Genomic DNA, 25,801 nt, shown 5'->3' on the forward strand with positions numbered 1-25,801 from the left:
GTATTCTTTTGCGTGCCCTGAGGATGCCACCCGCCAGTTTCATTGGATGGTTCTTGAGGTCTTTGTGAGAGAAACAGGGAGGCTGCTCTCTCGTTAACTCTGTTGTTAATTTTATGTTTTTCTAATCATAGCCCTCTTTTTAATCATTTTTCTTCCCCCTCTTTATACTTAAAAAGGTCAGTCCATGTTTTCTTGGCTACAGATTTTAAAAAGGATAACTCTAAGTAAATTTTCATGAAACGGAACTTTAGCTTCTTCTAAGTCCGAATAATTGGTCTCAACTGACCAAACTAATGAATGTGTGACTGTATTCCCACACTGTGGCCTCTCCCAACAAAGAATACATGAATACAAGAGTGCTGGTCCTTATTTATTAATGTTTTTTTCTGAGAGGCCAGAGTCCCTCAGATGAGGGTGGGGTTTTTTTTGGCAGTATAATATATTTTTATTTTGAAAAAGAATAATAGTAAGAGGGGCTACAGAAAGAAGAAAGGGATTATATAACGTAGTTGTATATATCAAAGATGGTTATATATAACAGAATATATAAAATATGAAATATTTCTCCCCACCATTCCCTTCAGTAAATTTTAAGACAGTTTCTATAAAATACAATGATACTTATATTAAGATACATTTATATTCAACATTTTAAATTACAAATCTGATAACTAATCCATATTACTGATAATTGTTCTTAGTTATTCTTAATTTTCAGCTACTTGATAAAAAAACCCTTTCCATTTTTCCTGAAATTCTAGGATTAGCCTGTTATGTATATAAGATGTTAATTTTGCCATTGACGCATATTTGTATAGCTTATTCATCCATTCTTTCAAATCTGGACAGGATCCTGCCTTCCATTTTGCTGCATACACTACTCTTACCACAGTTGCCATATATTTAAATAGTTCACTATGTATTTTTATAATATTACTTGGAAAGATGTTTAATAACATATTTTTAGGGTTCAACACAAAGTGAAACTTTAGTATCTTTTGCATAGCTTTGTGTATTTTTATCCAATATTTGCTCGCTTTCTTGCATGTCCACTACATGTGATAGAATGTTGCGTCCATATTTTGACATTTCCAGCACTTTGCACTGTAATCTTTATTAGCTTTTGCAATGTCTTTAAGAGTAATATACTATCTGAAGAACATTTTATACCATTCTCCGTTAACATTTAGCATTCTGTAAATCTGATTTCTTTAGTCCCTAAATTTTCCCATTGGCTCATGCATATATTTTCTCCAAAGTTTTGCATCCATTTTATCATGCAGTTTTTTACTTGTTCTGATTCTATGGCATATTGCAATAAGATTTTATATACTTTTCCTAATAGGTGTTTTAAATCTCCACTTACTAGTTACTAAACACTATTTTCTCTCTTACTCAGCCACCCTCTTTGGATAGTTGATCTTTAGGTCTTTAGACACCATTTGATAATACATCAGCCATGAAATGTTTTTTTCTTGAGCCTAAATTTCCTGCCATGTTTTCATTTTCCATTGTTTATCCATCATATATTCATAATTTATATAATCAGTTTTGTTTCTAATAATAATATCATAATAGTCATCAATTGGAGATGTCAATGGTGAAGTGCCAGATGAGGGATTTTTTTAATATTGAAGAATTCGTGCCAACTATACTCTGATATCCAGGCTATTAAACTTTTTAAAGCTCCCTGATTTCCCCTTTAATCCTTGCCTAGATCCCACTAAGTACAAGCCAAGGCTGCAATGTTGATTTATCTTCAATCTCTGCTTCCCATTTATTGCACTCTGAGAAGAGCTATAAAACTGTGTTCCCCTGGAACCAAGTAGCCAGTAAGGCTTTGCCATGAAAAGAAACTCCAGAGATTTGTTTCTCAACTGGATGTGAAGCAGATCCATACGGCCTCCTTCATATCTGCCTCCTTGCCTGAGAAGAGGCCGGAATATGGAGGAAAAGTCCCTCTACTGTCTTGTGTGAGAAAAGAGAAGGGAAAATATGGTGGTGGCCAAAGTCCCTGGGTGTTGTTCTCTAGCCCTGGCAGATTCATTCCCGGAATCCCTTGATATGTGTCCTCCCTGACCAGAATACTGAGGATTCCTCCTTGACAGTCAGAGAAACCAAAGAGGAGGGGGCTGATCACTTGACACCACCACAGGAGATACTTCCAGGAACTCCCTTTGAAGTGTGAGAGATGCTCCAGGAGTCTCGGCCAGCCCTCTCATCCTGGAATACAGCCCTACCTTCTCACCTGACTTGGACATAACGCTCCGCCCCAGATCTTGCCACAGCACCTGAAGTCTCTCTCCAACTGTCCCTAAAGCCTCCCTAAACCCTGGTCCATCACCCCAACCCTGTTGGAGTATCCCATGCAGCCCCTTTAAGAACTAGCAACCTGCTTCTGGAGGGGTGGGGCTTACTTTACTCACCTCTTTGCAGGAGTATTTAAGGCCTCCGTTCCCCCCCTCTGCCATAGCTAGAGTAACATTTAGTACTCCTGACATACCTGCCTTGATTCTTGGACTTCAGCCTTGAGTAGGACAAAGGGCTTGGAGCCAGTAAGTGAGGGTTGTAAAACCATAAGCAGGGACCATGTAGAATGCACCGTATCATTGAATCATTTTGTATATAGCCATCTTGAATATTATTCTTAACTATTTTGGTGGTTATTATTAGAGTGCAGGGTGAATAAGTCGTCTTCTCTAAAGCATCCTAGCCTCACCTTAGCTGCCCCTCAGGTCTCATCTGTACCCATTATACTAGTGGAGGGAGAGCAGCATACCCCTCCATCGGGCTCGGATCCTGCTTTGTTGACAATCCCCTTTCTGAGTTATGTTTGTTACTGAACTTCAGTTCTCACCAATATTAGAGTTCTGTTTCTCTTAACAGCTTTGGGAGCTAGTTTTTGACTGTAATAAGTATAATCATGGGCTGCTCTTTCCCTTCCTCCCTCATCTGCTGGGCAGATTTTGTGGCTCTCACTGTATTCCATGCAGCTCCTAGCACCGTACAGGAGCCAAGGAATGCTTAAATAGACAACAGCCTCCAGAGATGTTCATGGGGCTCAGTCCTGTTGGTTGCTGACATCCGATTCGCAGTTCACCTTTCTCTCAGGCATGACTGAAATGGTGCGGAAAATCACCCTGAGTCGTGCAGTGCGGATCATGCAGGATCTGTTCCCAGAGGAGTACAACTTCTACCCCCGTTCCTGGATCCTACCTGAGGAGTTTACCAACTTTCTCACAGAGGTGAGTTGCCATTGCTTCGTTCTCTCTGCTTCGTTCTCTCTGCCTGCCAGTTTGTATAGATATCCCTGCAGGTTCACCTTGGTTGATGGTGCAGGCCTTTGGACATTCTCTGAAGTTGTTCTCCTGATGTTGAATGAAATTAATACACAAGAACACATGGTGGCATGTACGCCTCCAGTCCCTTTTACACATGATCCTATTTGCCTTTGTAGGATCTATACAATCCACAGACCCAGTCACAAACTTGTCCCATTGAGTTGAGGAGTCGGTTTCCTTGCCTGCTGTTATGTGTGCACTTGCCTGTAGGCAGCTGAGCCCTATGAGAAGCTGAACTGCAAGCCTCTGCAGGATTGTGCCCAGGCCTGGCTTTACAGATTAGGACTTGCATTGGGGTGGAATGCTGGGGCAGATCCCCTGGAGGAACAACCCAGAGACAAAGTCAGTTGCAAATCTCAGCTGAGCTGAGAAGTCCAGACTGGATGCAAGGTCGCTAGTAAGCTGAGAGCCAGCAGGCTAGTAGGTGACAGCTCTGGGAAGGCAAGTGAGTAGCTAGGTGTTGCCTGAGAAAAGTCCCAGGCCTGACCCAGAAGCACATGCAGGCAGGAGCGGTGAATAGACTTCTGCAGGGAGAAGCCATTATGGTTGCCCACTCTTGAACTGCACCCCCAACATGTCAGCAACCTGATCTGCTGGGGTTAGCAGGTGAGGAAAGTTGTTTCGGTGCCATGGCCAAGAATGAACCGCGGCAGGCTTGTTTTCTGGCCAATGCCCTACCAGAACAGTGAACAGTAAGTGCCTGAGTCTGCGGTCCAGGCATGTCCCTAAACACGATTACAGCACCCTTGTTTGTTGACGGCCTTTCTTGTGCCACCTGTTGTGCTGCTGACACAGTTTTTAGGGAGGGGGCACAACCCCTAAATAAGCAGGGCTTCCACAGTAGGATTCTCCCCCCCCCCTCCCAGGAAGAGGATTTGAGTTGCCATTCCTGGAAGAGCAGATGGCCAATAAAGCAGCCCTGCATATGGTCCTGCGTCTGTGTGTGCAGGGAAAGTAAGTCCTGTTGCCAAACATAGCAATTGACACCACTTTTGCGTATGTGGAGAGGACAGGAAACTCTGCCTTGTGATGCTTTGTAAGTGAACGGAAGATGTTGGCAACAGCTCTTTGCTGGCAGTTCATTGATGCCTCTTCCATATGGGAAGTCTGCATTGCTGGGTCTTCAGGTGAGAGGATGGCTTAGGAAAATTGCCCTCATTTAGGCTTCTCGGGGCATGTCTAGAAGAGCAGCCTTGGGGTCCGAAACAACAAATCACTGAGGGCAGGGAACTCTGGAAAGCGTAGTTCTGTGAGGGAGGGAGGGCTAGAGATCTCTGCTAGAGGAATCTTAGGGCTAAACTGAATGTGATGGCCATGGGGGTGGCTGTTTCGGTGCCTGAAAAGACATGGAGGGGGAGGACAAGTGCACTTCAGCCCACCATGCTGTAGTCCTGATCAGGATTACAGCCTCATGGCAAGACCATAGTTCAAGAATTCTTTGTGGGGGAAGCCAGGGCAATTAAACTGTTATAAACATGTAGTGCAGGTGTATCTTTTAATTCCTGCTAGCAGCTTGACTTCTTGAAGTAGAGATGTCATAAAATCACAGATGTGGCCAGCTCAAATCCAAATGTCAGGATTTCCTTTTGTCCCAAGTAACATGACCTCCCCCCTCCAAACCTCAATCAAAGGTCAAAACTGTGCCTTTAAATCTGCCATGTGACTTTGCCCCATGATAGGCCAGCTCTCGTTAGATATTATGCCCAGAAAGACAGAGAGGCTTCCGTTAACACTTGCTGTCCATACATTCCCATGATTGTAATATCCTATTTGTGCCAATTCCCCGGTATCTCCACCAGGGGGCAGTGCACGTCACACCTCAGAACAGCCGAGCCGAGGAATGGGGAGACTGAAGGGTTGGATGAGATTCCAACAAGGGAGGAAAGGCTTTCATATGCAACAAAAGGGCCAGATGAAATACTGAAAACCTTCCAACCTACCTTTTTAGTCTTGCAATATGATTTCTCATATTTGCAACACGGGGAAGCGCGTCTGCTAGGATGTGCCAGCAGTAGAAAGATTATCGGGTTCCCATCAGGGCATGCAGTGATCCAGAATGTACTTACAGAACCAGATCCCTAGGACTCGCTGTCAGTCAGTGATGGTCTCAGGGTTTCTCATTCAGTACATTCAGATTCTTGTGATTTTCAAAAGATCATGAAGGTTCTGCTGAATCTCCCAAGCAGGTTGAGAGAAGCAACAACAGAATGGCTCGGGCTGTACAGTAGCAACAGAGGGCTACCTCTGTTGGGACAGGGGGCAAGGCCCTACCACGCTGGTTAGCAGAATCTCTTGGCTTCACCAGTCAGGAAATGACTGGGATGGGACATCTCCAAAAAAACCCACCGCTAGCCAAGGGCTGGGACTGTAGCCTAGACGTGGACAGCTTGAGACCCACCAAGCTGAACTTGGTCCTCTAGCCCTATCCTGCATAATCCCACAGAACTGGGAATTTTGTTTGTGTGGTTTGTGGGCTTGTGTAGTGGATCAGAAATGAGACAGGCTGCCAAAGCAGAAAGCCAGTGGGGAGGAACCAGGCAGCAGGCAGTCTTCCTCATCTCCAACACTGCTTAAGGCCTGATCTGGTATTTGGCTGAGACCAGAGCAATACATCTCTTTAATGGTGGGTCAGCGTCCAAAATGGGAGTCGATTTGTACCATGGATTCCTGGGGTCCTCTCAGAGTGGTCTGGAATGAAGCTATGTTGTCCGGCCTGCGTTCTCAAGACCCGTCTCCCCTCCCTTCCCCCTGAACATATAAATGTGAGAGGGTGGCAGGGAGGATTCCTGGGAACTGTTGTAGTCCCAGCGCTTCGGACTTCAGGCCACAGATGTTGCCTCAAGTATGTGCAGCAGTGTCTGGTGGCACCAGGAGCTGTGGGAACTATTGATCAGAGCGTCCCAGAATACGACTGTAACGGAGCTGCCGGCAAGGAGGAGAGTTGGTACGTTGTAACAGGCACATACTGGGGAGACTGAGGTTCGACTCTCCATTCAACCGTGGTTCTCGTTAGATGAGATTGGGCCAGTCACTACTTCTCAACCTAACCTACTTGGCCGTGAGGATAAAATGGGATGGGAAGGGCTAAAAAACAGCAGGAAGTCTGCTGCTCTGAGCTCTTTGGAGGAAGACCCAACTAGAAGACTAGTCTATAATTGCCTTGCTTCTCCTTTTCTTTCCAGGTTCGTTTGATGAGGGACAACAACCCCACCTGGAAGCCTACTTTCATTGTGAAACCTGACGGGGGGTGTCAAGGGGATGGGATCTACCTCATTAAAGAACCTAGTGAGGTCCGGCTAATGGGGAACCTCCAGAGCAGGCCCGCGGTTGTCCAGGAGTACATCTCCAAACCTCTTCTGATTGACAAGCTGAAGTTTGATATCCGGCTGTACGTCCTACTGAAATCTTTGGAACCCCTCGAGGTCTACATTGCCAAAGACGGGCTCTCCAGATTTTGCACAGAGCCCTATCAAGAGCCAACCCTCAAGAATCTCCACCAAGTGTTCATGCACTTGACTAACTATTCGCTCAACATCCACAGTGGGAATTTCGTGCACTCAGACAGCAGCAACACAGGCAGCAAGCGGACGTTCTCCAGCATCCTTTGCAGGCTGTCTTCCAAGGGCGTTGACATCAAGAAGGTCTGGTCTGATATAATTTCACTAGTCATTAAGACTGTTATTGCAATGATCCCTGAACTGAAGGTTTACTATCAGTCTGACATACCCGCAGGAAAACCGGGACCGTCCTGTTTCCAGGTGAGTTCAGAATCTGATGAGACCACTCTGCTTTTGAGGTCTTCAAACCAGGTTCTGCAAAGTAATGATTTTTTCTGCCCACAACTTTGCGATGGGCTGTCTATCACACAACCCTCTTTATAAGGCTTAGACAGACCCAGATGGAATTGTCCTTCAGTTCATTGTTCCGACCACTTTTCAAAAGGACAAAAACTGTGGATGCCTCCCTCCTCTGCCTTTTCCTGGTATGTGATCTACTGGCATCTAGCTGCCCACTGTTCGCACTGGATCAGCCTAGGTGATTCTCACATTTGGGATTTGCTTCTTCACCAGGCAGAGTACATGTCAAGTACAGATGTGCGGATCTGAACCTTGATGGTAGCCTGCATGGGGAAAAGTTTTTTTTGCGGTGTGTGTGTGTCAGAATGAAAAAGTGGCAAGTGGAGGAAAAGGTAAGCCCTTTGCTGCACCTTTTCCCCAAATGCCCCTTCCCCCAAACTTCTTTTCCACAGAAGAAACAGTGGTTGTGGTTTAAATACTATGTGTATAATGTTTCATTTCATCCCAAGTTACAAACCTCATCTCCTCCCTCTCGCTTTTCCTTTCTCCTCATTCGCTCCCATTTCAGGAAATGGGATCCAAGTATTTGTTTCACATGACACATGCTCAGGCCTTTCTGTCCCACTGCCTCCTGAGGACACACAGGTGTGGCAGGTTTTTCTGAAACCATACTGAAACTTGCAAAGCCTGTTAAGTGGAGGCAAAGGTGCCAGGAGGGACCACGCTTTGTCTCTCTCCGTGCCTCACTTGTTTCAGGCCTAGAGACCCATCTGGATCCCCAGTTGTACCGTTTGGAGCCTACCTTTGTGGTCTTGCTTAACTCAGGAGATTACTCCTCTGCCACTGGCAGTTTTTACAACAGGGGGAGGAATAAGCAGATAGCGCCACATTGCTCCTCCTGACCCTTTGTGGAATTGAAGGTCTCCTTGGCAAATGGTTCCAGGCTGTGATTGTGTTAGCTGATTGTATCATTAAAACCAGGAGAACTGCCAGAGCAACAATTTATTGATTAGTGACTAAAAACCTACAGTCAAATGTTCTGCTGAAAAAAATCTGTCTCAGGAGGAGTTCTGCACTCCCCCCCCCTCCCACCATCCTCCCGGCTTGCTTTTGATAAGCATTTACTGGGTAGCCATCGCCCATTTTATCTTCTGGTAGCTTGAATTGACAGGATACTTTAGCCAAACTACAGGTTCTCATTTTCTTTCTGAGGCCTGTATAATCCAAGGGATCAGAAAGGAAGATTTGGGAACTGCATTTATTCCTCTGGATTATTTAGATATTATCCCAAAGGCATGGGACAGGATCTCTACATCAAGCACACATGGCTCGCAGGCAGAATGGAATAAACATTTGTCATATGGTTCAGATTTCCTTACCCTTTTGGCAAATCCCCCCAAACCCAGCCTTGCAATGTTTCTGAAAGTGCTCAAGCTTGGACTTTGATGAGTGTCCAGTGGGAGGAGATTTCTTGGGATGGAAAGCAGGGAGGAATCGCCAAGAACATCAATCTTGGTGCTTTTGCTGACCGAATCTAAAGCACAGATGGTAGCACGATAAAGGTATCCTGAATGGGCCCCAGAAATGATGTCCGGGCGTGTTGACCACCGCCATCCTTGTCACCTACTCCTTGGGCTAGTGCAGAATGGTGCACCTCCACTCCACGAACCAGTGGCCCCAATTCTGCTAGTTATAACTATATCCCATTAAAAACAAGATGGGTAGCCATGTTAGTCTGTCTGTAGCAGCAGAAAAGAGCAAGGATCAAGTAGCACCTATAAGACTAACAAAATTAGTGGTAGGGTATGAGCTCACTTCTTCAGATAACCGTATCTGAAGACGTGAGCTGTGGCTCATGAAAGCTCATAACCTACCACTAATTTTGTTCGTCTTATAGGTGTGACTGGACTTGCTGTTTTACACCATTAAAAACAATGAGACTTGAATGAATTACAAGTAACTGGTTCTGCTGGGACTTGATCATGACAAACTTTCATTTGATTCAGGCCACTCAGTTGGACAAACCAAGGAAAAGGATGATTGGATGGTGGGTTCCTGCCATTTGCCATGATGTTTCAATGGAGCCCCCAAGGGCAAGAGGGCTGTTTCCCAGATGCCCCTTTAGCTGGGGATGGAACAGAGATCAACATTCTGCATCCAAAATGGCTGCTGCACTGCTGGTCTATAAACCCATCCCCGCTTATGAAACTGCTTTGTACTGGGCCAGCCCACTGGTCCATCTAATCCCCTACAAGTTAGCTATTCAAAGTGACTCTCTGGGGCTTGTGGCTGAGACAGAGCTTGCCCAATTCAAACTACCTGAGATCCTTGGACTGGAGATGCCAGAGTGGACATGGGGCTTTGCCATGCCAAACTGGTACTACAGTCTGCCAGGGGCAGCGGAGTTTTTGGAATAGTGACTCCTTCTCCAAAGGAGCAAGTGTTGGGCAGGCATTCTTCATAATTGGCCAAGCCCTCTAGCCACACATCATCTAAAAACAAAGGAGGCTTAAATGTAAGTTTTAGAAAAAAAATAAAAATGTGTTGCTGTTTGTCATCCAAAGATTTTAGGGTTTGACATTCTCCTGATGAAGAATCTGAAGCCAGTTTTGCTGGAAGTTAATGCCAATCCCAGCATGAGAATTGAGCATGAAAAAGAGGTAACGTCTCCCTTCCTATCCAGCATGCTGCTCTTGTGTGTCTTTGGCGGGGGTGGGGGGAGCTGTGATGGCGCATATCCATCCTCATTTATCTCTGTCATCCATTCCTCCACTCTTTCTGTTACCTCCCCCTCATTCAAATTTTAAATTGCCACCTCTCCAGGGCAGGGTCTTGCCGGCTTTCCTTGTCCACCTGTACATTTTGATAATGATTATTATTGAATCTTTAAGGCTTTCTTTATTTTTTGGAACCTTTGCTAATTTTATCATCAGTAGTTTAATTGGATTTCCAAGAGCCCCGCCCCCATTTCTGTTACTCAGAGTAGTTTTGTTGTTTGCAAAAGTACAAGTTGAGCAGGAAGAAAGCAAGCCCATTCATAAACAGGGAGTTCCAGAGCCTAAAGCAGCAACAATAACAAAGCTACTGTGTTGGTCAGCCAAGGGCATCAACTAGCATTTTGACCCCAGCCAGAGCCAGCCAGATTCCTCCCAGAAGCAGACAAGCAAGCTGCGAAGACTGTGGCTGTCCTCTGCCTAGCATGTATTATTCAGAGGTATATTGCCTCTGCTGATAGAGGTTCCCTTTCACTTTTTGGCTACCTCTCCATGGATTTCTCCACTTTAAAACAAAGAGAACAATCCCTTCTGGATCTGATCATCTAGATGCTTCGGGGTATCCCCCAAAGGTAACATAAAGTCAGCAGCTCTCTCCCAGCATCTGGCATTCAGGGCCTAACTGCACAATATAACTTCTCCTGGGTTGGGTCAACAGGCATGTTTTGGCAAGTTCTGTGCTTCCCAGGCACTTGTGGGCCCACTTTGAATCAGGAACGCAGTCCATGAGGAAAGGGAACTTCAGCCTCCCCTCCATCGCACACTGTTGTCCTGACCTGAAACAGCAGTGGGGAGCTTAAACAGAGCAGGCTGAGAAAAGTCAAAAGTTCCATCCAGCCTCCTTTCTTCATTCACTGTGGCCCCAGTTGGGCCCACATGCACTTGGGAAACACAGAACTCCTGGAGCACATCTGTCAGCCTGACCTGGGAATGTTGCTAGGAAATGTGTATTGTTGAGGTAGGCCCTCTGAGATATCCTGCTTCTATACATGGAGGCTTCATCCAGCATTGCAGGTAAGAGTTCCTGACAAACTTGTCGATGATCGGTCTCCTGCCAGGAAGCGCATTGTGCAAACTTGTTGTGACAGCTCTCTTGCAAGGAATACAGTGGAGCCTTGGAGTGTTGAATGCCCTTCACACTGATCAGTCTGTCCCTTTGGATTTTCAAGCTTTCTCCAGGAATTTTTGAGTCCGTCCCAAGCCCTGTTGATGAAGAAGTCAAGGTGGCTGTGATCCGGGACACACTTCGGTTAGTGGATCCCCATAAGAAGAGAAAGGAAGATAAGCTGTAAGCATCTTGTGTTTCATTTTGGCTTTCTGATCATTGTTGGGATCCCCAGTAGAGAGCGGAGGCCTGTGTCTTTTTTCTTCTAAATTCTGCAGTAAATGCAGTGTGTGTAATTCTGTGACCTGAGTAACTAGCATAATGCCTTTTATTTGCATCATCTTTGCGATTTTTTTCTCTTTTGCATTTTTATTCTGCCTTTGCTTATCATGGAAGAGGCAATGGCCCTCTCCAGTGCAACTCTTCTTCATCTAGTTCTCTGACTTCTGAGATTTCAGCAGCCGTGGCTTTCTTGGCAGTCTTAGGGTCTAGAAACTTGACTAAAATGGAAAGATGAGATTCGTAGGAAGGTGAATTTGCCCCCACTACTACCTGCTGTGCTTTTCACTGTGCTAACATGCAGTTCTGACTAAGACATGATCCAGCCCGGGTGTTTCCCACACAAGGGCTTTTGAGTGAACAGCGCCTGTGTTGGGGTGAAATACCACTCCCAAAATGACTGGCAAGAACGAGCCAGTGGGATCTTGCATTGGAGCTTCTTTTTCTTGCTTCGGTGCTAGCTTTGCTATAGAGATTTAATTACCAGCCTGCCTCTTTCCTTCCCCACCACTTCTCCCCCCACAGTTGTGTTTTCTTTTTAATAGCTTGCTCTAATATTAGATCCAAGAGTCTTAGTAATTTGCACTTGCTGTTCTACACATTTTCGATTCCTGGGCATCATCTCCGACTCTTGAAATCCTGCAATAGCGGATTTGCATATCCATTCACTTTGAAAACCACACGAAGCGGCGGTGATGAATTGCTTATCCCATCCTGGCTGAAATGTGTGGAAATTGCATGTACAAAAAATCGCTCCCTTGTTTGGAGAGAATCAACTCAGCTTTTCAAACTGCCCTCCCTCCCCACTTCCTGGTCTCTCTGCAGCCCAGCAGTAAGCTGTGCACAAAAGCGGCCCTCGAGCGGGACCCAAACCAGACCATAGTAAAATGTCACCCCCTGGAAAGAAACGTTGAGGCTCATCTCTCTTTTTTGAACATCACCACAGTAAAGGCTGCAGGCCAGAACTGCCTCTATCAATCATTCATGCTCTCTATTGCATATCTGTGGAGCAAAATACCGTATCGAGACATACCTCCCTTGCACCTTGTTCCTTACCTGCAGTATTTTGAACTCAGGCATGAAAGGATGTCAGGAGACAGAAAAGTGGCTGAATTGCAAAATTCAGTTCAAGTTCATCTCAGCTTTCATCTTATTCTTAAAAACACCCAAGTTTCTAGACCCTATGGTTGCTAGTGACTGTTTGAAAATGTGTGGGCCTCACCTAGTTTAGGACAGGACTACTGGGAGCACATGAAACTGCCTTCATGCCAAGTCAAACTAAGCCGGTCCATCCAGAACAGTATTATCTCCTCTGACTGGCAGCAGCTTTCCATGTTTTCAGAAGGAGGAAGGCCGGCTACCCGAGATCCTTTAACTAGAGGTGCCAGGAATGAACCAGCAAGTTTCTGTCTGCAAAACAGGTGTGTTCTAATGTTCAGCTGTGCCTCCTCCTACCATGATTAAATTATGCAAAAGAGTTAAAATAGCTGTATGAAAACAAAAACATCATGCTTAAATTTAAATGAAATCTAGTTTTTTAACAAATTGCAGAATGCAATATGCAAAAAAGGAGAAATCGGATATATTTGAATGATTAACGGAGGCTGTAATTCGGACTACCTTGGTGCAAAATTTTTGCTGGTTTTTATTGCAGAGTACACTTGGTGCATTGCATCATGGTGGTTATAGCATGTCATGCCTTGTTGCTTTCCCCGAGTATTTCATACTCAAAGGTAGACTGCTTCTGGTTATGGAGGTTTAATACTTTGTTCTATAGTGACTGATAAACTTTCCTACATGCATCCATCTAATCCTTCTAAAACCCTTTAACGTTATCAACCATTGTGACAACCAGTGGCAATGAGTCCAACAAACTGGCTGGGCACTGTGTGACAGTTATTACTGTCTGTTCTTAAGTCATCTTAGTTTCCAGCTCTGGATGGAGGTGACTATGAGGCACTTCTTTTATTTTTTCACTTGGAAGTGTGTTATCTTGAGCTATTCTCCCCTTAAGCTCTCCTTAACGGTCTTTGTTTTGCACCTATATTTACTGTTTTCACACTGGTGCCACTGTGTGCACAAGACCACATGCCTATGCACTTATGAGGAAGTCTTTACAGAGAGGCTGTGAGAACATCTGATTTTAATTAAACGTCTTGTTACAAAGCAGTTGCTCAGAGGCACAGAAGGAGCAAATGAAGGTGTCCCCCCGTTTCTAAGGAATCCAAGTGCTTGTGGGCCTGTATCTCTGCCTGGCTCTTATTAGGCAACAATAAGCACTCTTTTTTACTCAGGCTCTGAGCTGATTACAAAGGCTGGCTTTGCTGTTTCTCTGTTGAAAGCTGATGCTGAGAATGGAAACCTTTGCAAGAAAGGCTTCTGTTAATTTCTGCATCCCGATTTCAACAGAAGTCAGCCAGATACTAGCGGGGATAAAAGGGCCAGACCTGTCTCTTTTGTTTGTTCCTATGACGTTCCCTCATCTTTAGGCAGCAGAAATGGCACCAGAGGCGTTTTTAAAATTCAAAAATCATGAACTGGTTTATTTATTTTAGAAGGGAAAGGTCAGGGGAAATCAGGGGTTGGAAATTTATGAGGTAATTCAACAAATATAAATATCACTGAGGTAAATTCAGAACATACACAGTCTTCAGTTCTTATGCTTTCCACTGATACTTAAAGGATTATGTTTTGAGGCTTTTCTTCCCTTGGTTTTCCCCAAGCCCTCTAGTATACTTTCTTCTTGTATTTTCTGACACTTTTGGTGTTAGAAATGCTGGCACCCACTTTCTAGTACCCCAGTCCCCTTCTCTCCTCACACCAGTGCCTTCCTTCATTCCTTAACTGAATCTGAAGGTCTGCACAGGCAGTTTCCAACCACACCTGACCAGAGATCTCTCCAATCTCTAGAGTTATCTCCCTGTTTGACTGGGTAGGGCAAATATCCTCTCCTTAAAAGATCAATCCCCTTTTCATTGGCCTGTTTGGGAGTCCACACTCACTTCCAAAACCTCCTTGCCAACTTTCCCCAGTTCTTCTGTCGATGTTAAAACTGTTCTTTCTGTGAGGACTCCCTCTCTCAACTCCTTCCCACTGGATTCCACCCCCTGCTAGGACTGAAAAAAGACCCAGTCAAGCCAATCAGAAGCCTTGGAATAGCCTGTCACTCACAGCTCTCTAATTCTGTGAGGGATTAACTCTTAATCATCCTGCAGCTGTGTGTACAGAGAGCCCCGTAGTGCCGAGTGGTAAGCTGCAGTTCTGCAGCCCAAGTTCTGTTCAAGCTGGTTCAGGTAGCCAGCTCAAGGTTGACTCGGCCTTCCATCCTTCCGAGGTCAGTAAAATGAGTACCCAGTTTCCTTGGGGTAAAGTGTAGATAACTGGGGAAGGCCATGGCAAACCACCCCGTAACAAAAAGTCTGCCAAGACAACGTGATGCGACATTCCCCCGTGGATCAGTAATGACTCTGTGCTTGCATAGGGGACTACCTTTACCTTTACCTAGCTGTGTGTACAGCCCTTCTAGGCTTTTAAAAAATGTGCAGTCCATCACAGTTCCCTTGTAGATTGCACCTGTACATGGAGGTTCTGTTTAGCTATCTGTAATGGTTAATAGACAGTTAATTTTATAGTATTTTTAAATGAAAACCATCAGAGCTGAAGAAACCATCCCTGCATCTTTTTGCTATAAGTTCTATAAGTGAATTATACATTGTATAATTGTATAATCCTTTGCATTTTGCACTTTTTTGGAACCTCTTGCCAAGCCATTGAGTGACCTCGAGCTCACTCTGTTCATAATTTCATTAGACTCTACCAATGCTCCCACTCCTAGTTGTCTTTCAAAACCCCTTAGCCTTCTTTTCATAGGGAAGATGCTTGTCTGTTTTCTTTTAGGGCTTATAATGGTGTGGAGGAGGTATTTGAGTGTTGGTGGTGGTCCAATTTTGCTTAACAAAATCGCACAGCAGGGGAAAAGTTACTTCTCCCCATTCTGCCCTGATCCAAATTCCACATGGTTTTTATTAGCGTCTGAGACAGGCCAGGAGGATATGTTCTTGGATCTTCCTTTGTTTCCTCTGTTCTTACTACCAAAGGGCATTGCCTATGATTCATCCAAGCGAATCAATCTTTGCTTGCATTGCAAACATCAGATGTGCCACAACCCGGTAGGTGAAGATTCCAGCTACAGGGAAAGGCTTCACTTGTCTCTAATCATCTCCTCAATTAAAGCAAGCAAAGCATCAGTCGTAGATACTGTTCTAAAGCTCTTTATGATCTGGAAAAAATTAATAGCTCAAAGAAACAGTCAGTATTATAATTCCCTCTCCCACCACTTCCCTTTTATAGATATTTGATATCTTTTCCCTTATGAAATTAACTGTTACTTTGAGTTAATAACATCCTGCTTTGATTATGAATTACAATGTACTTCTCAACCAGTTTTCTCTCTGCAACAACTTTTCCCAGCCACTAGATCTGTCAAGAACTGCATGGAGTTATGTTTGAATCACCAATAACTGCAGCAGAAGCTGGGCGGAAAAGGAAGTCCAGGTTCTGGTCCCACACCTCTTCCTCTGTGATATGTCTTCCGAATGACCTGTGTCACAAAAGTTGAAACTTCACCCAAGTTCTGCTGTCTTATCCCCACCACATCCTTCCTTTCTGTCCAACAGTCTTGCATACCCATGTGTGGTGGTAACTGAGACTCAGGTATAGGGAAGTGAATAGTTATATTTGGACGGGAGAAACCAGGTTCAAAGAATCTCCACTCAGCCATGAAGTTTACTGGCCGACTGTCTTCTCCTAAACTACCTTACACAGTTGTTTTTTAGGATACAATGGAGGAGGAAGACACATCAAATGCCACCCTAAGATCCTGGTGGGGATGGATGGGGTAAAAAATGGGATGATAGGCTGTTGGGCGGGCAGTAGGGAAGTTCAAATGCCCTTTATGGAGACTTCCTAAGTCTGGAGTGGCCTGCAACCTAGTAGATTTGAAACAAGACTTATGCCAATCACATGATTTGTACCTCAGCAAATCTTGGGATCTGCTGCTTTACATCCATAGGGTGTTATCTGCACTACGAAGTCCAGTGGCACCTTAATGACTAACAACATTTATTCTAGAATGAGCATTTTGGAGTCAGAACTCAGTTTCTTAGATCCAGTGGTAAGAAAGAAAATCATTTTCCTCATTATTGCACAGAAAATTACAGAAGGGGAGGGGAAAGAAGGAGCAAAGAGAGGCCTCGTGCGATTCTCTGTGTCTGGGACTTGAACTGCTTGGGTAGTGTAGCAGAAGATGAGAAAGGTCAGAGGTTCTAGCTTCTCACAAGCAGTGAAGATAAATAAAAGTGCAATAAAGTAGACTATATAACAAACTAATTAAGGAAGAGGTGGTTTGAAGCATGAGAGAACTGATCAACTTCAGTCAAGGGTTATGGTAGGCGAGCTTAGTTTTTTGGATGCCACTGGACTTTTGCTGCAAGAGGCTAACATGGCTACCTCATGGGATGTATCTGCTCAAAACACTTATATCAGAGTCTCTCTACACAAGACAACTGACACATGAAGAACACGTGTTGGGAGATGCAGCATTAGCCGGGAAGGGTAGTTTAAAAAGACAAAGCTGGCGGCAGGGCAAAGGCTTTGCAATACACTGGAGCTGTGTGAAGGGGTTGTGAAATGCCAGAAAGGAAACTTCAGCCCACTGTAACTTCGCCAGGTCCAAACCTGGCTCTGGAAGGCAGCTCCAGCCTATTTCCATTCCTCGCTGCCCTCTGGTTGTGATCCATCTGGTTGTGATCCATTCCTCGCTGCCCTCTGGTTGTGATCCTACACAGTTTTATAGGGAGAGGTGAAATTGACAGAGCCTTTGGGGAGGCAAAGACGAAATTAACAAACCCTCTAAGGAGTGATCTCTGCAGTGAAGTCTTTTTAAACTACGCTTCCTGGCTAACATTGCCTTTCCCTACACTTGATGAACACCCGCCCAGGTGTCTCGTGTAGAGAGACTCTCAGCTTCATATCAGTTTAAATGTTTTGGCTTCCCAAAGCATCTTGGGAATTGTAGTTCAGTGACACTACTGAAATTTTTCTCGCATGTTTTAAAAACTACAATTCCTGGGATTGTTGTGTATTGGTGTGGGCGAGGGAATGTTTGCTAAACCAAGTGTAGTCAATGTTTTTCCTTAATGTGGAATTTGTGGACTCCCTTGCTTTCTCCCTCCAACTGTTTATAACCATTTGTTGATGCAGAACAAGCAATTGTAACAGCAGAATTAAATTGCTGGGGTAACAGAGCTCTGAATTGTTTGTGTTTTACATAAAAGCAGCAGTTTAATTACAGTGACCATTCAGGCATATTGACGTTTGAATTTGCACTCCCAACCAATAATCATTTTCAAACGGTTTCACAAACTTCGGTCCTTCTAGGAGACTCCTACCTCTGTAGTGGCAGCAACAGTCAAAGGACTTAAGTTAAAACATGGAGGAAGCCTTAATTACTGATTATTTCTTTTTTGGAATGTGCGTGTTTTCTGTAAGACTGTTAGGCTTAAATGGGGGCTGTGCATTTTGTTATCGGGCATTAAGCTGTCTGATGGGTGTTTAATTGGATGCTGTGTACATCGCTTTGGCCTGTCTGTGCGCCAAACTGCTTCTGAAGATCATTCCATGTCAACCCGAGCTTTTCCTGCTACAGCTCTAATGATTTTGCTTCCCTGTCGTGCCAAAAGGAAATATTTGAGCCCTGCTTTATTAGTGCTAATTAGCCTGGAACAAAGTCGGGAGTTTAAAAGAGAGAGAGAAAGAATGAGAGACAGAGAGAGAGACTTGCTGTTTCAGTAACTGATTTTCATCATTTAAAATCGCTGTGCTTTCTTTTTACAAGCCCCATAACAGTTGTATGGAACTTAAATGAATAGACTTGGAGGCAGGTTGGAGAACAGAAACAGGGACTAGGGAACCACAAGCCAAATCGAAAGGGCCGTGTCTCTCCATATGTCCCTCGTGAAGGTCTTCAGATTTCCACCTCTTAGCAGTTCCCCCCACTTAAGGCAGCCTGCTTGGCTTCTACCAGCTGTTTGAGGGGAGGCACTTCCTTTACAAATTTTTAGGAGTAGCTGCAAGGCTAGAGCTTTTAATGGGGTGGTAGCCTGCAGGCATTACTGAGGCATGGAAAGGAGTCACTCAGGGTTTTATTGTACTTTGCTTTAAAATTTGGAATTGAAAGCCGCTTTGAGATACAAAGGAAAAGTGGAGTGTAAATTTTTTAATAAAGAAATCAGACCCTCTTTCAGGTCTGCCAGAGCCAAATCCTGTTGCCTTGTTCCTCATTACACCCCCCATGGGCTAGATCCATCCCAGTCAGAACCAGAACTTGGAACTGGGTTCGTGAACAGACAGGTAGCAAGTGAAGCTTTTTGAAGTATCAACAAGATACTTTGAGTTGGATACAGGCTATTGTTTCCATGAGCACAAGGACTTCCTCTTGCAGAGTGTGTTTTTCTTACCTCCCCCCCCCCCTTCTGCAGCAGCCCAAAATGCCCCCTGAAATCTCACTAATAGGATTTCAGGGGCATTTCAGTTTGCTGTGGGAGGGGGGAGGCAGGAAAATCATGCTCTGTGGCTGGAAGTCCTGGCACTTGCAGATACATTAGTCTGGATTGACGCCCATCCTTGTAATCCACCCTTGGAAGGAGCCTGGCTGTTTCATTTCGAACTAGTTGGAACTTCCAGACTGTCTTCAACAGCAGTCCTATTACTCTCCTCTAGCCTGGTTGTCACCAGGGTTATGGCCAGAGTTCACTTTCTGAGGAAGGGTCTCAGGTGGCAAACCAGCTGAAGCTGTCTCTGATTGCCACAAATGTCCCTTCCACTGACAATGGATCTTTCTCCACTACACATCTTCATCAGTGGTTTCAGTGGCTGGGCTGGGGACCTGCAAGCCACTGGGAACATCTTGCCCCATCCTACTGCTAACTTGAATAACTTGTCCCATCTCCATATTTGCTGCTTTTGTCACAAGGCTAGCTATGGTCAGGGACTGGAGCCTCAATATCAAGAGCTGAGGCTGGGCTCTCGCTATGTGAGTGACTGTGGACTACACGTGCTCACGTCTCAGCATTGTCTTCACACCTCTTCACAGCAATAAGAAGGCATGAAACATCAGCCCCTACAATTGACTGGCAGTAAAGAGCCTTTGGATTGGCCAGCTGGGAGCTTGGCCTTCTGCCCTTCTGCCAGTTCACTCTCCCACTCAACCAACTGAACTTGGGCTGGAAAACACTCCCTTCCAGCTCCAGAACTGGTTATCACTGTCCCCAGCCCAGCCCTGACACACTGTTGCATTTTCATATCCGGGCAGTTATTTTTAACTCTGCTGCGTGCTTCTGACTTTGTTAAAGGAGGGCATTGTAAGTTGGGAAGGAAGGTGGGAACTGAATTAATTCCAGAACCGGCACTGTGATCACAGCAGCCACCTTTCGGAAATGGAATGGCTGTCACGTCTCTGCGACCTAGAGCTGTCAGAACCGTCTATAGAGACGTCATGAGATGCATGTCCAGGAAATTAATTTATGGGGAGAAGTCATTAGTGAGGAATGCGGCACCAGCATCCACGGAAAAACAAGCACACGGCTGTCAAGCAGCTGAGAGCAGCTGTTATTGTCTGAGATGACAAAAAAACCCCAGACAAGCATAACTTGCTGTATTCTCAGTCTAAATCCTAGAGCCAGAGGGGGCCTAAAGGCTCTTTAGTTGCCTCCCACCCCTTGCCCCAAAGCCAGATCTTCCAGTGCAATCTAGAACACAGCAGGACATTGTTTAGTGTTGACCAGGAAGTTAGCCCATGTGTGGCTCTGAGTTAGGCCCGGAGTGGACTGAGGCTAGTAGGCTCTACTCAGCCACAGAAGAAAGGAGAAGGTTCCAGTTTTCTAAGAGGCAGGTATGGAGAACAGATTCCAAGCAGTAAGGCTAGTGTCAGTTTTCTTCTTCAGGACCTGGGAGAGCTCCCAAGGTAAGCTGATGGTAGCCCAGCAAAACTCAGCCGAGCCTTTGCATCCTCCAGCCATGGGTGGCTGCCAGAGCTTAACTCCTCAAACAAAGTTGCAGCTCCGCTTCTTCATGGGGAGACCAGATGGGCACTCTTGTGTCTCAGGGCCTTTTGAGAGTTGCTCCGGAGCCGTGAAATGCCCTCTGAGAAGTCCATCATTGTAGAGAGAGCTGAGAAATCTTTTTTAAGGTGTTCTTTCCTTGGATTTCCTGTTGTTTTCCCAGCTGTACTTTGGTTTTATGAAACCGCAAAACACCTCTCTTCTAGTTTCTCTTTTATGTGATGTCCTTAGTAGTTTTTTTTCCTGTTGCATTGTGCACTGGAACATGTGAAAAGTGACTCATTAATCCTACAAATAATTGAATAGATGGAAACGACTGGTACTCTAGTTGAGGATGAGTAGAGGGAGATACCAAATGGTCTTAGCCTTTGTCTTTTTGCCTCCCAATAAAAGCAAACAATCATAGCTGGTAGATGGGCCAATTCAAACCAAACTGCCCCTTGAGTTGGGGGTCTGATAACTCTTCCTTCTCCAAAGGGAGGTTTTGGGACACTTCCCCTTGGATTGAAGTGAGAATCCAGCATTATGCTGAAACGTTCTAGGAAGATGTTCAAAGCAAGGGAGATTTTCTGGAATCAAGGGGAGTGGGGGGAGACAGTTAGCACATGGAAGTGGTAAAGTGGAGAATCAGACATTTGTGGCCAGGATAGACTGGATGATCAGAGCAGGAAAAGACACAAGGGTGCAATGCCGTTTTATGCACGTGCACCGTGGCACTCCCAGTGTGGCATTTTTCAAAATCCATTTCTTCCTCTTCACACTCACAAAGAGTGAACAGGATTTTAAATCTGCTGGGTTACCCTGTGTTTAAAGATCTTAGAAAATGGCAAGCGAGTGAGTTGCTGGTGAGGACTTACCAGTTTGAAACAAGAATGTTAATAAACAAGAATGGATGGAAATTTTGAAAGGGTTTTAGTTTTGTATTTCCCCCTCACCCTGCAGTATAGAATTGGCCTCAACTGTAGCATGCTTTGGTGGTAAATTGGTGTGTTTGAGGTCAAACTCTGCTCTGCGTCAGCCTCGGCCTGCTTCGAATATTGTCAGGTTGCAGATGGGAGCCCAATTTGTCCAATTAGAGCAGATTTTAGCTTCCAATTGGTATTGGCTGTGTTTTTAAAAAAATCTCTCTCTAATGCTTATAGAAATGGTTTCCAGACTATACCCTATTAAAAAAGCAAAAAGCAAAGCTTTCTTCTCAATTAAGTGTTTTTAATCTTGGTGGGTCAAGGAAGCATTAGGTCCATCACTTCATTCCTGGCATCTGAGAGGGGGTGAATCTGCCTGAGCAATACCGGAGGCCTCTGGCCCCATGTTCCAGAGCACCTTGAAAATGTGAAGCTGCATTATTCTGAGTCCCACCGTTGCCTCATGTAGTCCAGCATTGTGTGTTCTGATTGGGGGCTGCAGTTTGGACAAAGAAAGGTCTTTGTCAACATCTGCAAATTACAAGACCCTTGAAATGAGACGCCAGGATTTAAACCTGGAATTAAGCCTAGCATAATGCCTCTACCCAAGTACTCCAGTTGTAGCTCATGCCCTATGGACATTCAGTGTGGGATACTGAAGTCTTTGTCATATAGATAAAATCTCCTGTCTTAAAGGTGCCTCACGTTCCCTTGTTGCCCTTTGTTCCTGGAGCTCTCTCACAGAACTCGTGCGCTGCTCCCTCCCTCTCTTGCTTACAACCCCCTGCAAACTGCAACTTTTCTCCCTTGAAACCTTTGCACAACTCCCTTTCCCAGCTTTCATCCCCAACCACAGACGAAGTCTGTGGAGTGGCCTTTCAGTTCATACGTATCCTCTGCTCGCTCTCTCTCTCTCTGTCTGTCTCTCTGTCTGTCTCTCTCTCTCTCTCTCTCTCTCTCACACACACACACATTCTCCCTTCTCCCTCCACCCCACATTCTCAAACTTCTGCTGTAATGCAGCATCCATGCTGAAGGCATTCTATAAATAAATGATACAGAGAAACTTCAGCAAGTTTTTGGTTCCTTGTTGGGGCATCGTGTCCTGGGTGGCATTTGCAAGAACATTTTAAAACTTAAATGCACAAATGCATAAACAGGCCTTAGAATCATAGGGTTGGCAGGGACATCTAGGGTCATTTAGTCCAACCCCTGTTTTGATATTGATGGAGGATCGGAAAGATTTATATCATCATAATGCTAAACATGAGAGAGCTTATTAAAGGGGGTATTAGATAATTTAATGCAGGATAAATTTATCATCTAGCCTGATCTCATAAGATCTTAGAGGCTAAGCAGGGTTAGCCCTGGTTAATACTAAGATGGGAGACCACAGGCCAGGGTCGCTATGCAGAGGCAGGCAATGGCAAACCACCTCTGAACATCTCCTGCCTTGAAAACTCTATGGGGTTCCCATAAGTCAGCTGCAACTTGATGGCAAAGAAGGTGCTAAATGGAACCTCCATGTTCAGAGACAGTCTGCTTCTTAATAACAGATGCCAGAATAAACAAACAGTGTGTGATCCTGCACGAATCTGGTTGACTATCATTGGCAATGCAACAATATTGCTGCCTTTGGCCTGATTCAACAGGGCTCTTCTTATCTTGGTAGGAAAAGATGGGCTTCAGCAGACTGGATACAAAGGGTCTTGAGTTGGTGCTGGAACAAAACTCCTCTTTCTCCCCCACTCGTTCCTCTGTCTCAGCAAATGCTGCCTTCACCCTCATCACCAGTCCGTTAGCACCACCTTCTTCATCAGCATCCGGAGTTTGTAACACACTTGTGTCCAGTCCGAATTTTTTCATGCCCAAGATGAAGTGAGTTTCCTACTCACGAAACAGTTTAATGATATTTGCCTGCACATTCCCGTCGGTGTTTTTTGAATTAATTTAAACTATTGGACTGTGAATGATACAACACCTCTCCGCGACTCTCCACCTCCGGCTTTTTATCAAAATAGACACTTTGCACTTTAATGAATGGAATGAACTGTACGGACTACAAAGACTCTCTAATGATATGTGTACTGGATATAATTATACTGTGTATTTTTGTATTGTGAATTTATTAATTATATAATTGGACACCTTGCACTATCGCACTTTTGCACTTTCATACGGTATACAGAATATACAATATTTGTATAAGTGGTTCCCTGGTGTACTTGTTTTTCCTCTTCACCCTCATCATAGCAACACCCAAAGGCAGAAGACGTATTGGCAGATATTTTCTGCCTTGAAAAAAAGGATCAATGTTTCTTTTCTTTTTTTTAAAGAGAAAGATAGCCCTCCCCTTATTATTTGGCTCCAGCGTCTAAGATTTGGAGGTAGACTGCCTCTGAACATGGAAGCACCATTTAATTTTAGTGGCTAACTCCTGCCAACAGACCTTTCCTCTGTGAATTTTTTTTAATATAAAGGGATTACAGAATAAGGCAATGACGGACAGCTGAATGAAAAAAAAATAACTTTTGCCTTGACTTCATGGCATGAAATCTTGCTCTTCCTTCTGTCGCAGACATCCTTCAGGTGTCAATACTGCAGCCTTCCAAGTTTATTACCTCTATTTCGCAAGCAGCTTAAAGTCCCCAAGAACCCTCGTCACTGACAGCTGTTGAGCCTGCCTGGAGATTAGAAAAAGATCCTCTTCCATTAAGTATAAATTAACTTAATCACCAGGTATGGGAGATAAGCAGCATAAACACACTCCCCAAAGCCTTCCTTAAAATTAAAATTCTATTTAAAAACCTGGTTTGTGTTTTCCTCAACTTGATACCTCCCACCTCTCCTGAGCTTTGGAGAGATTTTATGTGCCGTAAAAGAAGAGTTGTTTTTGCGGAATCAGAGTGACAGAAATGGAAGCAATAAAGTGCTCATGTAATTGACCGTCTGCTGCTAGTCAGGGGGCCAGTTGGAGATATTTTCAAGCCAGAATCGGTCTTTGGTTTCTTAGCCAAAGGATTTAAGACAGGGATTGGCCAATGTGCAATATTTTTTCCTTTTGCTTATATTTTCATTAAAGTTTTGGTTTTGTAGATTTGGTTGGTGTGGTGTACACATGGTATGGATTTTAATTTATACATTGCATTTTGTACAGTGTATGCCGTTGATATTTACAACACATGGATAATGCTGATTTTTTTGATTCTTAGATATGCTGAGAAACATGTTTTATGGGGAAAATTCAGTGTGAAGAAACGGTACTAAAATAGATAAATCACATTTTTGATTTGCAGAAGGGGTGAGTGAAACAAAACTGGGCATTTTGGGGTTTTCATTCCTACCACCAAATGAGAGCCTCAAGTGACAGGGCTTGCAACAGTGTGCAGTTCCTAGCAGTGTCTGGAGGAATTCTTCACAATGAACTCTGGAGGGGGTTTGACTCTTCCATAAAAGGTCTACAAGGCCCATGTTGCTGCTCGAATTTTATTACATCTAGTAGTCTTAAAAACTCTTGTCTTCTTGTCACCTGCTTGTGATCCAAGTGGCTCTGGAATGCTCATAAACATTATTTACTGCTCAATGAGTCAGCCCCACATTCACAAACTGTGCTGTTTTTCTGTGAGGGCAGTGAAAGAACACAATGGTGTGATGGAATCTCCCAAACATTTTCTGTGGTAGGGCCAGTCCCTTGGAATGGCTTACCAGAATGGGTGCAGAGGGTACCTTCACTCTCTGAATTCAGGAAGTCTTGTCAGACTGTTTTATTTAAGAAGACATTTGGTAGAGGTTAAACTGTTTTGGCAGATCTGGCTCTTTTTAGCATGTGTATTTGTATCCTATGTGTTGTTTTATCTTGTTGATGGATTCTTATGTTGTTTTTAGGTTTAGGTTTTTGCAACATGTGGTTGCTTTGTTAGCCACCTCAAAAGATAAGCCTGAAAAATTAAGCAAATAAAGAAGAGATGCGACTATTGGGGCCCTGGCCTGAATAGCCCAGGGGAGCCTGATCTCGTTAGATCTCAGAAGCTCATCAGGGTTGGCCTTGGTTAGTAATTGGATGGGAGACCTCCAACGAAAACGAGGGTCACTATGCAGAGGCAGGCAATGACAAACCCCCTCTGTTAGTCTCTTGCCATGAAAACCCCGCCGGGGTTCCCATAAGTCAACTATGACTTGAGAGCACTAGCCCCCACCACACTGCTGTTGAGAAGGAGAGCGAAAGAGTAGGGGAAATATATGCCAGGGTGGCTGGAGGGAAAAAGCAGGGACCAAAGAAACGAGGGAAGGAGGAGACAGAGGAGAGATGGCTGAGTGTGAAGTAATATGGGAAGAAGGGGCCTCAGATAGAAATACAGTGGTTGTGGAAATAGAAACTTATGTGCTCTTTCACAGGAAGCTGAGGAAAGGTTGAGAACTTGGGCATTTAGTTGAGAGGGGGCAGAAATGGATTTCTCTGGAGGAGTTAATTGAATGAATTT

The 25,801-nt window shown here is 44.5% G+C and overlaps 1 protein-coding gene across 1 annotated transcript in view; it reads left to right on the forward strand.

Annotated features, from left to right (window-relative positions):
* TTLL11 (tubulin tyrosine ligase like 11) overlaps positions 1 to 25,801 on the forward strand; it is a 53,870-nt gene that overhangs the window by 304 nt on the left and 27,765 nt on the right. Inside the window, exons 2-5 of the mRNA XM_054998213.1 lie at positions 3,112 to 3,245; positions 6,524 to 7,099; positions 9,703 to 9,798; positions 11,082 to 11,200. Of these exons, the coding sequence (XP_054854188.1) occupies positions 3,114 to 3,245; positions 6,524 to 7,099; positions 9,703 to 9,798; positions 11,082 to 11,200 (923 nt within the window). The 5' untranslated portion in view covers positions 3,112 to 3,113. The remainder of the gene's footprint in view (positions 1 to 3,111; positions 3,246 to 6,523; positions 7,100 to 9,702; positions 9,799 to 11,081; positions 11,201 to 25,801) is intronic.

This window comes from Eublepharis macularius, chromosome 14, assembly GCF_028583425.1.
Source record: "Eublepharis macularius isolate TG4126 chromosome 14, MPM_Emac_v1.0, whole genome shotgun sequence".
Taxonomy (NCBI): domain Eukaryota; kingdom Metazoa; phylum Chordata; class Lepidosauria; order Squamata; family Eublepharidae; genus Eublepharis; species Eublepharis macularius.